The sequence below is a fragment of the Camponotus vicinus genome, unplaced genomic scaffold, assembly GCF_025532165.1.
Source record: "Camponotus vicinus isolate PSW18456_S1 unplaced genomic scaffold, iyCamVici1.0 SCAF_12, whole genome shotgun sequence".
NCBI lineage: Eukaryota > Metazoa > Arthropoda > Insecta > Hymenoptera > Formicidae > Camponotus > Camponotus vicinus.
This window is the reverse complement of record NW_028141948.1, coordinates 12977016-12991116: the sequence shown is the minus strand read 5'-3', so window position 1 is coordinate 12991116 and position 14101 is coordinate 12977016. Positions and strand designations below refer to the sequence as shown.

The 14101-nt window shown below is 38.6% G+C and overlaps 1 protein-coding gene across 4 annotated transcripts; it reads right to left on the bottom strand.

Annotated features, from left to right (window-relative positions):
* Positions 1 to 241: 241 nt before the first annotated feature.
* Positions 242 to 13214, bottom strand: Mta1-like (metastasis associated 1-like). Of its 4 annotated transcripts, none has more exons than XM_083083739.1 (12): positions 12043 to 13213; positions 10041 to 10108; positions 9720 to 9813; positions 6519 to 6701; positions 4361 to 4606; positions 3982 to 4250; positions 3680 to 3868; positions 3176 to 3598; positions 2494 to 3091; positions 2111 to 2257; positions 1074 to 1335; positions 242 to 435 (listed from the first exon to the last, which is right to left on the bottom strand). In XM_083083739.1, the coding sequence occupies exons 1-12, from the start codon at positions 12155 to 12157 to the stop codon at positions 297 to 299; spliced, it is 2733 nt and encodes a 910-aa protein (XP_082939865.1). In that variant the 5' UTR covers positions 12158 to 13213; the 3' UTR covers positions 242 to 296. The 4 variants fall into 4 exon arrangements, with proteins under 4 accessions (XP_082939865.1, XP_082939867.1, XP_082939868.1 ...); XM_083083740.1 differs by lacking the exon at positions 242 to 435 and adding an exon at positions 851 to 955 and having other exon boundaries at positions 12043 to 13214; XM_083083741.1 differs by lacking the exon at positions 6519 to 6701 and having other exon boundaries at positions 12043 to 13212.
* Positions 13215 to 14101: the final 887 nt, after the last annotated feature.

Below are 14101 nucleotides of genomic sequence, written 5' to 3'. Positions count from 1 at the left end.
CAATGAAGTTCAGTTCAACGATGTTGTCGATTGTTAGCATGCGTGTGCGATCAAACGAGGCCTTTTTCTCGATTACGGTAATTTTTGTTCAGCTCCGATAACAAAAAATTCTCGCGGGAGAGCTTTCGAGATCTTTGCGTTTTTAGCTAGCAATTCCTGCTCGATCGGAGCTGCGATTACAATACACAAAATTGTAACCTTTATTTTGCATAATTTCACTCGTTAAAGATCGATAACAGCGTTGTGTTTTGTGTGTAGTGGACCAACATACACAATTTTATTATTCAATATTACATTTAGTCCAAAATGACGACCATATCTTCACCGCGCACTGTTCTTTGAAGGTGAGGCGGATGTAGAGGGATCGACAATCTGCGCCATGGCTTACGCGCTGCTCTTCGCAACTCCACCGAGGCCAAAGTTCTTCTAACTCGCCTGCAATTTGATAAATCGAAAGAATCAATACATGCACCAAATGCGCTGTATTGTATATTTGTAATTATTAAAGTCCATTAAAAAAGTTAAAGTTCACGGATAAAACTTTTGTATATTACAAAATAATATTAGGTTTATATATATATATATATATATATATATATATATATATATATATATTAATTACTGGGAAAATAATTATAAAAATTGTGTAAAATATATATACATATATATATATATATAATATATATATATATATATATATATTAATTATTTTCCCAGTAATTAAACAATAATATAATCAAGTAAGTCAAAAATAATGTATAATGTCCTTTCTGAATTCATATTTAAATTTATTATTAGATGTGTGTGTTTGTACAATGTATGTATGTATGAATCCGAAAAACTATACGTCAGTCATGGAAACCTTTTGTCTTGTGAGTCATTTCGAAGCGAGTCCGAAAAACTATACGTCAGTATGCAAAACTTTTGTTTTATGAGTCATTTCGAAGAAGTAAACCTAAATAAATGTAAGCAAAAATAAGTAAATTAGTAAATAAATAAATAAATAAATAAATAAATAAATATATATATATTACACATTATAGTTTTACTTTGTTACTTTAATTTATACTAACTTGATCTGTTCGGTGGCGCGGAAATATACATCATCAGGCGCATCCATCCACGATATAACTTGTTTACGTGCATTACTTCTAGACAACGGTACACCATGGGGTAGCGTATGTGGATGAGTAGCTCTGCCGTTGAGAGGTGGTGCGAGAGGAAGAACAGCGGGCGCAGGATGTTCTAGCGTGTGTTTCGGATGCAATTGTTGTGCATGATGAATCCTCTTTGCGGGAGGTCCACCGGGAGGAAGTGCCGCATTTAAAGCGATACCTAAAAAGAAATAAAGACGTTAGATTTAAAAAGAATTAATTTGACTTGCGAGGTATTTTCGCGATATTAATGTTCTTTCAAAATATCACTTTTTAAAATTATTTAATGTGTAGATACTAATATACGCTTATGAAAATCCTATATAGCCGTCGCAGAAAATCGCATTTTTAGCTAACGTCTAGACAAAATGGTTATTTTAAAAAATTTAATAATACATAATATATAATGCACTTATTAAGATACATATAAAATTTTTCTTTCTTTAATAATACTTATAATTTATATATAATAACTTATAATTTTATTATAAATAAAAGAAAGTATAAGACGAGAAATTGTTCTTTCTCTGAGACCATTAATCCTTATTGTTATTTATCATTATCTGATCATCTCTTTATCAAGTCTCTATAAAGTTATTTTTCATAATAAAAGACAAACATAAAATGTTACATATACGCTATATGATAAATTTCATTTTCAATTATATGAATGTGATTGGGAGCCACATTTCTTTAAAAAAATTGTTACAATATTTTACAATTATATTTGCTAACTGAAATCTTATAGTTTCAAATACTCTCTTAAAAAAATTATATCTCATCGCGATATCAATTATTATCACACGCAATTATTAAATTTGAATTTTACCTTTATCCCAATCCACATCCGAGTAGAAGCCGATAAAAAGAAACAAAATTCAATTCACTACGATTCGAAATTGTACGACCTAATAGACTACCCTAACAGGCAGTGCGCATCAGATTGAAAAACTTACCATCTGAACCATTGATTTCGTCAAAGGGTCTTGTGCGCTTCAAGATATTCTGTTGGGTCGACATGACTGGTTGCGGTTGGGGTGGCGTCAACGTGAGCCTATCCACTTCGGGTTTATTCGGCACTCTCTCGTATAAAAGACTGCCGTCTATACAGTAGTAAAAATTTCTTATATATACATACACACACACACACATACATATACACAGTAATTTTATAAAAATAAAACAATTTTATAAAAATAAAATTCTACATAAAATTATATCCCCTTCAAAATCAATTTTTTATTTAAAACTTTTTTTAATTATCAGATACATGCATACATCATTTAAAATGAGAACGCTCTTTATGTGCATGTATAAATATAAAATGTTTATTATGTACCAGGCGCCTTTGGCGGACGTGGAAACGAAACCCGGTCGGGCTGCTTGCGTTGTGCCGGGGTAGTCAGCATCAGCCAGTCCCAGTCGCCGGGCAGCTGTGGTTCAGGATTCAGATCGCCCAGGCGTGAAGCGATGTCTGTTACACGCGGACGCGGCCGAGGTCGCACAGCGCGCGCCAGAATACGGAGTTCCGCGGGACTTTTGGAGGCCAGCTGGACACAAAAATGTCGCAACGACATTGTATTTACTGGTTGATGTGGCGCTCGCGCGGCATGACGTGTTCGCAATTGCGCAGGACAGAGTCGTCGTGCGGCGCGGGCTAATAAGGAGGTGCGCAAGTAGAACGCGGATCGAGTTTTCATAACTGGTCGTGGTGATCCACTTCCGCCACCGCCGCTTCCGGCGGCGCCACGCAAATCCACTCCGTGCGTGCTCGCATAGTGACGACTCAAATGGGCCTTCAATTTAAACTCCTTGCCACAAGTGGGAACATTGCATCGATGCGGCCTGTGCGCGCCGCTCATACCCTTGCTCTCTTCATCCGAGCCTGCGCCAGTACGTTTTCTCTCAAGATCGACATCGTCGATGCGCGATGGCACCTGTGATTCAAAATAATAAAACAGGAATATGAAATATACTTGTACTGGTGTATCAAATGCAAGTTATTGAAGCAATCGTATAACCTTGAGTCCTCCATATTTCTTCCAGTACGTCCAACAAGGTTGACAAAGACGATACTGCATATGCGATGGTCCCCACGCATACCACTGCGGACTCTGCAAGCCCTGACAGCCTTCGCACGGTTTTCCACTGACTCCGACCATAAGTATCCCAGAATTGTCGGCCACCATGCTACCGTTACTGTTACCATTCAAAATGTTGGTTGGCTTTCCGTTACTATTGCTGTTGCTATTGCCCAGAGGTACGATTGTGGCCGTAGAAGGTGCAGTAGTCGATGCAGGAGTCTTATTATAATTTGGTATGTAAACTTGCTTCAGTTTACTTTCCGCTTCTACAGCCTTCACTCTTTTCTGTTGAACATATCGATCCGTCGTTTTCCACATGTAATAATACTCGATTACATTCTTCAGCGTTTTCCATGGTAACTGAAAAATATAGGAAATACATATTAGTGAACTTGTTCGAATACAGTTAGGATCTTATTCATTTATTAATTGTGTACTTACAAAGTCCGTTCGTATATCAGCAAAATCCTTTCCGTATTTATCAAGCGCTTCTTCGAACAGATTTGCCTCGGACGCGCTCCATTCTTCCATCTCGTCTCGACATAGTACCGGACCGGTACTAGGTACTAGAGATGCTAAGGCATTCGACAAATCATAGCCGTGCAGATGTAAGGTATCCATCGCATGGAACTGTAATGCAATTCACAAAAAACTTAATAAAATTTGAAACATGAGAAATTAATTTTTTATACTTTCAGAAAGCGCATGGATATCTTGATGAGAAATAAAGTATAAATTCTTACTAGAGTAATGTCTCTAGATGCAGCAGCTGCAGACATATGCAAAGAGGGTTGCTTGATGGAGGACGAACAGTCCAAGGCTCTCGCAAAAGTACCTACTGATCTACTAATCACAAGGAATTGATCAATCTGACGGTCCGTCAAATTGTGTCTCGGAGTCCAAACCAAGGTCTCCAGATCTTGTAACTTACGAGAATCCGCTTCTTTTTCTGCGGCCGTCAATACCGCCGGTATATCTATCGCTTGATATCTACTACCTACTCTAATTTCACCTATAACAACAGATATAATTTCATTAATCTCTGAGTTATTTGTAGGATATATAATATTACATTAATAGAAAAAAAATTAATTTAATATTTATTTTGATTCTTTGATTTACCTTTATCAGCAAGCAAAGTACGCTGAGCAGGATCAAATACTAAACAGTAAAAAAATGAATCCTCCTTGTTTAAATAGCTCAACAAGGATTCGGTTTCGTTCAATAATGTTACGCAGCATTTGCCCCGAATATGCGTAGCGGGCATGGTCTCCACTTGTCGCGATAAAAACAATTCTCTGTGTTTCATTTGGTGACGTTGCTTGGTATTTAATTCCGTTACTCCACCAGGAACACTGTCCTCCATCCCTACATCATAAGAAATCGAAGTAATATTTGTGTTCAATGATACTATAAAATGAAATATAATCATTTGTTGTACGAATTGATTTAAAAAGTTGAAATTGCAAAAAAAATTATTAATAATAAAATAAAATTGAAAAAGCTGAATATAATCAAATGTATAAAAATAATATATTTAATTTTTTTATGCAAATAATTTTGAAATTTTCATAAACGTTTTCTTTCTAAATATATAGATTTTCTCGTTTAAATAAAAGAGATCAATCTTTGATAAAAAGTACTTAGAGAAAAATAGATATACGATAATAATGAGAAAGATATATACTATATGATATACATAAAATTATCATTTTTTTCTCGCTTATGCTTTTCTACTAATCGTTACATTATTTGTAATAAAATTAGTATCAAGTAAAAGTTAATTTCTCGTATTTCCTCAACGTCATTTTTTCGGTTAACCGAAAGAATCCTAGAAGTAACATTATCTTTTCAATTAATCTTTTATTCATCCGATTATTTCGTTCAAAGTCATGAAGTAAATGAAACGCGAAGATACGGCACAGAATCATTCAAAACTCGAGTAATATTAAACCAAAAAAAGGAAATATCAGCAAGAGCGGGCAACATAAAGACAAATGAAGAGTAGTATGCAAGGCAAAAACAATAATCTGCAACGGAAAAGCGATTAACTATCGATAGAGAATTACGTCATTTAGAGAAGCCTCAGATTACTAAAGTGTCATCGTATATAATGCGGCGGGATTTTTTCTTTAAATCTGTGTAAATGATATGTGAATGACAGTGAGAATGAAGATATACCATGTCGGATTGATAATTAACTTGATAAATGGATATATTTAAAGCTAACGAATAGAAAAGATCAAGATACTGATATTGAGACAAATGTATGAGAGAATCTAATAACGCAATAATAAACAGATGGATAAGGTATTTATATGAATGATATATATGAATATGAATGATTTGTACATGTATGGGCACTTTTGTGAGAAAGTCGCCGAACCCCTTGTCAATTAACTTAAAAAGAAAAAGGAGCCCGGTTTATGCCCAATTTGTTGTCTCTTGGCCTTACAGTGAAACTTGCCTTAACTCGCGGTACACACCAAGATTACAAAGAATTTTTTTTCTTAAATCCCGCCGCTATGATCAGTAGCCTTGTATCGTCACTGGCTTCTATACAAGATTAATGAGATAATCAAAAGATGCAAATCGTATATCGTTTATCGACGAATCTATGCCTCTGCAGTAACAAACGTATATACTTATGTCTTTATTTCTAATCAAACATGTGCAACTCTTAATTTTATTAATAAAATTATATTTTCTTATATATATGTAATAAATCTTATAATTATATATATATATATATATATATATATATATATATAAATAATTATTTAATATTATATAATATTATATAATTATTTAATATTATATAAAATAATATAAAATTATATAATTATACTTAAAAACTATTTTAACAAATTAATATTAATATCAATTAAGATTAAAAATATAAAATAAAAATATGAAATAAAAATCAATCAAGTATTTTTACTCAAAAGCGCCTTTAATTTTAGAGTGTGAAATATATAGAATGTGAAATAGAAATACAATATAAAATTATACCCACAGAAATAAATAATTACATTATTTAATAAAGAATGTAGAAAAATTAATTTTAGTATAATTAAGTTAGTACATTATATATATATATATATATATATATATATATATATATATATATGTGAAATGTACAAACTTAATATATTACATGCATAAATAAACCTATTTATATGCTTTGAAATGACTATTTTCGATTCATTATTTTGCAGATATAAAGCTCGATTAGATTCATCGGTAATGGTCATCTTTTGATCAGTCTACTCTCACTCACCATGGGGCTCTTGGGCCTCCGATAATGGGGCCTTCAGCCAGCCCCCTTTCCCGCCCCCTTTGATCATCACTTTGGGCCCAATCCCATCTTTACTAGTCATTTCCTTAGTAGTGTCAGGGTTCTCGAGTTTCTGATTCTGCGTGCTCGCAGGGGATTCTGACCTCTGCTGCTCCGCGCTTGCCACTGGAATTTTCATTACAAGAAACCCACTCTACGTATTTCTCGTTTTCTAATCTTTTACACAATAGAACGCTTCAAGATATATGTATACGACTGTATACTAACGGTTACGCTATACCTTACAGCCCGTAAGAAAAACACGAGGTATCCTTCATCTCTTTACTCCGCTTTTTACCTCATTAACTTATATATCAACTAGGGGACAAAATCTTCAAAAATCGTCAAATGTATTCCCTCGTCAAATACAATTAAGGATCGCGTATTACAATTAGATTCATCATAATTTTCATTATCTCAGACAATTTTACACATTCGCGTTTCTATTTACTCATTCATAGTCCCGCGTCGTATATTTTCACATTCGCGACATATCAGATCAATACCTCACCACGTTGACCGTTACTCCGCGAGAGCGTGGATCAAAATACCCTCCTCCCATGCATCGATTATTCATTTCGCATTTCAGACGGAACATAATACGACGGAGTAAGTGCTCCGTGTAATTATTAGCGCGCGTGCATTTTCGGTTCGACCTTTCTCTTTCTCTCTCTCTCTCTCTATCTATCTTTCTCTATTCGTGTGTTGTTCCCCGTCCTTATACGTGGCAAAATAAAGTGGAAATCATCCAACGCGCGGTTTTCACATCCGCGGGCGCTGGTCGATCGCGAAGGGTAAAACGAGGTAAAAATTATTATTACAGTCGGTCGAACTTTTGGCCGGCGTCTAATTAGCCGCTGATTTTTCTTTCTTTTTTTTTTTTTTGCGATCCATCCGCGAAAATCCGTATAGAGCGGCGAGAGTATGGACTGAAACCAATTTCTGTATAAAGCAGCCCTTTTTCTTTGACCCCACCTCCCCTCCCCCTGCCCTCCCCCGCCCCCCACTCTCATTCCCGTTTGTAATCGCACGCGGGCACACCCGGGTGTGCAATAGCGCCCGTGGTGCATGGTGTATCGACTTCCGCGAAAGACAAAGGAAAAGCGTATATTCTTTTTTTCGCGAAAATTCGAGATACCCGGAGTGCAAGAGAGCGAGAGAGAGAGAGAGAGAGAGAGCGAGAGCGAGAGAGACAGAGAGAGAGAGAGAAAGAGAGAATACGGCGGAAAGGAGGAAGGAAGGAAAGGGAAGGGGGAGAAGGGAGAAACCCAATTCGGAGCAAATACCGTTGGACGGACGCATACATGGACGACGAGCCGTTACATATACACACGAATAAGACACAGACAAAGAGAGAGAGAAAGAGAGAGAGCGAGAGAGACATGCACATATACACGGCGCGCGAAAGACGAGGGGAAGGGAGAAGCGGAACGGGGGCTTCGGCAAGGGGGACGAACGTAGGGGGAGAGTGGTAGCGAATGCTTAAAACGAAGATGGCTAGTAGGGCCCACCATTTTCGCCCGGGCACACACGTACACACACGTGCGTCGATGTGTATGTGTGTGTGTGTGTGTGTGAGGAATACACGTAACATATACCCAAGCAACCCCTGCGTCAGCCATCCATTTAGTTGAGGGTGGTGGGTGGGTCGGGTGGGTGTAGGGGGAAAGAGGGAGGAGGGGGGCAGGGGGCGATGGGAGGTAGATGGAGATGGAGGAGGATGAAGAGGTGGAAAAGGGGGACCTAGCGGGTGCACCAGCGTCCCCCTCGTCCACCCCCTGCCCCCTTTTCCTCCCCCCCTCCAGGCAGATCGATACAACCCCCGTCTCTCACAACCCGCCCAACCACCCCCGCAACTTTACTTATTATACATTCCCACCCCAAATCCCCGCGTCTCATTATCTTTGTCATTGCGAAGGAAAAATCGAGAAAGCCCCGGAATAACGTATAACTGTGTATACATAGCGCGTGCTATAGCGGAGAAACAGAAATATGCGTGTGCGTGCGTGTGTATACGTCTTCCGTAATCGTTTTTTTTTTGTACCTCTCTCTTTTTCCTTTTGGAGAACGTATCGATGCCCGGCGACGTAAACGAATCGTTTCGCGGTATGAAACCGACCACGCGCCTTCTTGCGAGTCTCTCGCGCGAAATTCTCTAAAAGCGTATCTATATCCCCAAGAGATTCCGATCAATCAATGGAAGAAGAAAGAACATTTTCAATGTTTCCTTTATAATATCCAGAAGGGAATATCTCTCCTCGGATCTTCCCTCGGCAAATGACCTAAGATGCGTGATTACAGCCGTTACGCGATGACAATTACAAAGGTGATAACGCCACGCGTGGCTCTTCCCGCTGCGAGTCGCGTTACACGCGGTGTCGGCCGATCTCTCTCTCTTTCTTTCTCTCTCTCTCTCTCTCTTGACTTTTCATCGTCAACTACGACCGTATCGCGAGAGGTGTCTCTCGTCAAATAATGATTGCTAAAGCAGAGAGAATCGATATCGTCTGGAAATTGCAAACAGAATCTTCCATGTTGGGAGATGAAATTCGTGTATTCGCGGATGAATTTTCCTCACCTATGAACAGATATCGATTTGCTGCACGTTGGCGAGGTTAAAACTGACTCGTCCTTTACTCTTATACTTTATGATAATTCACAGTCGCTCGTATCGTTGAATTTTCGCGTACGTTAAAAAATTGTTCAGTTTCGTAAAGGGTTATCGCAAGCTTTACAGCATTAGACGAAGAAGAATAAAATGTCTAATACATACATGTCATTCGCTTCTTTTCCTCATGTTATACTAATAATAAAAAAACTATTTTGATGTATTATGTTAGTAATGTGTTAGTATACTATTTGAGATCGGAGTCATAAAACGCTCATCAGAATAGATCTTCGAGGTAGTTTGTTTTTTTAGCTACAATTATACGAAAAGGGAAGCGTTATATTCTTTTATTTTTTAGCTACAACTGTACGAAAAGGGAAGCGTTATATTCTTTGCGCAAAAACGTGTATGAGATGATAGAGAAAATTTAAATAATTCTATTCTAGCACCGAGACTCGAACACGCATAATCTTCCCATACATTTACAAATATTTACGATAACATGTAGTTTGCGCGCGTAGACGTATGCTACTTACATTGATGTTTGTCCGCAAGCATAACTAAGGTAGAAGGCAAATCCCTCCGCCTGAAGAAGCACATGACTTTTGCTTCCACATTTCCATTTGCGGTCTGAAAAACAGGAAACAGATGTTAAAAGGTTAAAAAATGCATGTTTCGGGCCTATCGTATTAATAATAATACATATGCATATTTATATATTAAGAAGATTAATTTAAATGAGGCAATTAAGATTTATATAAAGAAGATGAATTTACATAAGATGTATAGACGAACACGGAATAATTCTCGTCCTCGTATCTTTTCAACGAAATGCTATGCTCCGGCTTAATTCTTACCTTATTTAATTCTTCTATCCTTCTAATCTGGTACGGTGATGAGGTGGAAGTCTCGAAATACACATAATCTAAAAATTAGCAAGCGATTAATGATCTGTAAAAATAACAAGAATTATATAAGAATCAAGAATTATCATATGTGTGTGTGTATATGTGTCTCTCAGAAATTTTAATTATCTTACGAAGATCTCTAAAAAAAAGAATATAAATCTTCTCTTTTTCCTTTAAAATAAAATATACGAGATGTGTCTCAAAACTCGAGTGTCCTTGTACAATATAATAGATTCTTTAGAAATTTTGCCAATTTTTCCTTAGCAAAAATATCGAATTTCCTTATCAGTAATTTTCGCGTTATTTTTAGCAATTAAAAAGATCTTGCGAATTAGAGCCTTTTGCAAATTAAATCTTGAGGAACCAAATAGATGATAGAATTAAATATTTCATGTTAAAAAATTCCAGATAAGTTTTTAAACAAAATTTAATATATTCAGTTAGAGTATATATAAATTACATTTTTATTGCTTTTAAATTTTTCGCACTCGATTTGGATTTCGCATTTGGATGAGGTGCTATGCGTATCCTCTCATTTCTTTCGGCAAAAGCAAATGCCGATGAAATCTCCGCTCGTCTCTTTTCTCGACTTTGTATCGGCAGCAATATGGACATCTAATGGAAATTTTACCTTTCGGCTTTAACACGTGGCGATCGGGAATTTTTTTTCTAAATTTCTAGAAAGATTATTGTTCGACGAAACACTTTGAAATACATCTTAAAGACACGTGTAACATGTCCGAGACCATTTAACAGTCTTTTTAATGATAGATTTTTTTTAGCGATTGGACCAATTTAATTCTTTTAAAAAAATCATTAAAAGTTCATCTTTATTGCAATTTTTCAGTTTTTTGCATTATATATAAATAAATAAAATAAATAAATAAATAAATAAATAAATATATATATATATATATATATATATATATATATACATATACATATATAAAAAAAATTGAAAAGGCGTAATAAAGATTCCTCATTGATTTTTGCATAAACTACAAAATGAAAATATTGGCCAAATTGGCTAAGAAACTCATCGTTAAGAAGATTATTCGATCCTTTCGGACATTGCACGCGTGTTTTTATGTACCTCGAAATATTTCGCCGAACAAGTAATCCTTCGAGAAAGAAAAGAAATTTTCCGAACGCCACGTGTTAAAGCCGGAAATGAAAATTTCCGTTAGGCGTTTACATTGTTGTTTGCCGGTAATACAAAATCGAAAGAGAAGCAGCGGGCGGCCGGTTCTTTATCACCAAAAGAAAAACCGTCGCGCGCGCATACGACAGCTCATTCAAATACATCGATACGACTAGAATAGAGAGACGATTCTAATAGAGTGTGTATCGCCGGGATCCAATTTTGATCCGCGCGAGATTTGTCGCGCAAGAAATTAGCGTGACCTGGACGTGAGAGAGGACGGGTGTGCGGGTGTATGGGGGAGGGAGAAGGCGGAGGGGGAGGAAAAGGGGGAGGATAGGGAAGAGAGAAGAGGAAGAATGGAGGAGTCGGGCGGGAAAGGGGGAGGAAAAGCCGGAGCGCGTAGGTATAGGACGTTAACAGAGGGGGGGACAGGGAGGCAGGGGGAACGAAAGGGGGAACAAGGGGGAGTGGAGGGTACGAGGGAGATCCAGATGAAGAGTGGAAAGAAGAGAGGGAGCGCGCAGGGGGGAACGCGGGGGGAGAGAGAAGGAGAGAGAGAGAGAGCGCGGTGGAACCAAAAAGAGGGGGAAGAACGCGCCGCGCGGAGGGTATAGGGGACGCCATTGCGATGCCATTTGCAAACATTAATTTCTCGGAGTTAATTAAACCGCCGCTATCTCTCTCTCTCTGTCCCTCCCTCTCTCTCTCTCTCTCGTTTTCTCTCTCTCTCTCTCTCTCTCATTCTCTCGGACTACTCGCGGGGAAGCGTCGTTCGGCAAAGCGGAATGCAATGCGGTTTTACTTTACCTCCCACCCGGTACATGTTGGCCGTCATGTTGCTGGCGTCCTGCGTGGACCCGAGAGCGAAATTGGCGTTCTCGTGGTTACCGTGGCCCTCGTGGTATTCGGCCGGCATCGGCATCAAGGCTTCTCGTCCTCCGCAACGTGTTACAATCTCACGATCCGCCGCCGCCGCCGATCGGCGGCACTCTGTCTCTATCTCTATCTCTCGTTCTCTCTCTCTTTCTCTGCTCTATCTCTCTGTCTCCTTCTCGCAATATAGTCCCGCACGTCGCTCGCTATCTCGGACAGTCAACACCTCACAGTGTAATCACTCCATCGTGTTTGTCCATATTGTCGATTTAAACTTTCACTCCGTCCTGTATCTCGCCGCTTCTGCGTCCTCTGTCCAACTGTGCTGTACCCCTCGGGGTTTTCGCTCTTTCTATTTGCCCCGTGTCTCTGTCCTTCTCTATTTCTGTTTCTCTCTCTCTCTCTCTTTCTCTTTCTTCCTTCTTCCTCCCTCTCACAGCAGATTCGCACGGTTTCGCTCCGATGTGTCTCTCCTTCGAACGCAATATGTACGCACTACTACGAACGAGTTTACGCTCGCGACTGTTAGTTACAATGTACTCCTCAGGTATACCGTTTTCTCCGCGTTCGCAGTCTGATTTATGATCGGTGCTCGGCAACAATGAGCGGCGCGCAGCGCGCGCGCGCACCGGAAGTGAGGGGAGAAAAAAAAAGGAATCCCAAACCGTACAGCACGTACAGGTAGCAATTGGAAGATCGCCACCACACGTGTCCGTTAACGGGGCACCGATTAACACCGTCGGCGGCTCTGACCGCTGCCTCCGACACGGCCCGCCATTTTCGTTTCGGCGAGCCGCTAAGAGCGCACCACTGAGAGCGGGCCGGACGGGACGGACACGTCGTCTCTCGCCGCCGATTTCCCGACGAGAGAACTCGACTCGATCACTCGCTCCACTCCTGACGCACTCGCGCTCGGACGGTCCGGTTTGCCGCGTTTGTCGGTTACGTTACGTTCCACCGCGTCCCGAGAGCGGTCGCGATCGCCTCTCTTCCCGCTCGCGCGACTCCTGTGCGACTCGCGAGAAGCCAACGCACTCGGATTTCGACGAGGAGAGAGCGGAGGAGAAGAGTACATACGTATACGCGGCGTAAAACGCGCGGCACGAGCGCTACTACCGGATCTGCCGAGGATTCGCGCAAAACAGGAGCATCGGTCGAGTACTGTCTAGAGGAGCAACCCCAATGAGAGTCGCGAACGCGAAACGACCGCTTCTCATTGGTCCGCCATTTTTCCCGCTCGTATTTGAATTTTGACAGTTGCCTCGTCGTTAAACGTCAATGCGATTTGAAAGCAGCTTTTTTCGCTAAACGTTTAAATAATAATATCAAGAGGGTTCTTTGTTTCTATTAAGTAATGTTTTAAATATTCTTCATTAGCATCCAATTTATATAATCTTATATTTATTCTTTATTGTATATCTTTATCTTATCATATTTATTCTTTAATATATATATATATATATTTTTTTTTTACTTATATTTATTCTTTTCTGATAATAATATACTTTTATAAATATCTCCTTTATTAATATATCAAATATATTAGTCTTTACGTAATCTTTAAATAACCATATCAGAGATAGCGCGAGATAGATGTTTCTTCTGCCTCTCTCGTAAGATTCCGATATAACCACCGTTATCGACTTTTATTATAGAGCTTAGTTTTTAACGATTTTTATCTCATTTAAATGATATCGATTATCCACACTGTCGTATGTTTACTCTCTACATTTTTTCTCAATCCGCGTTAAGACGCATGCGCGCTAATAGATTGTTAAAAAAAAATTACATGAATGTAATATTTTTCATAACACTTGCTGCTGTCAAGTAGCCAATCAGAAACCATTCTCGATTCGATGTTTCCTAAATTAATTACAACTGTATAGATTATATAAAAATATTTCAAAATTATATTTTTATATTTTATTCGTATCTAAAATGTGTATTTTTAGATACATATTTATATGTATTATCGTTTGTTGAATAACGATAA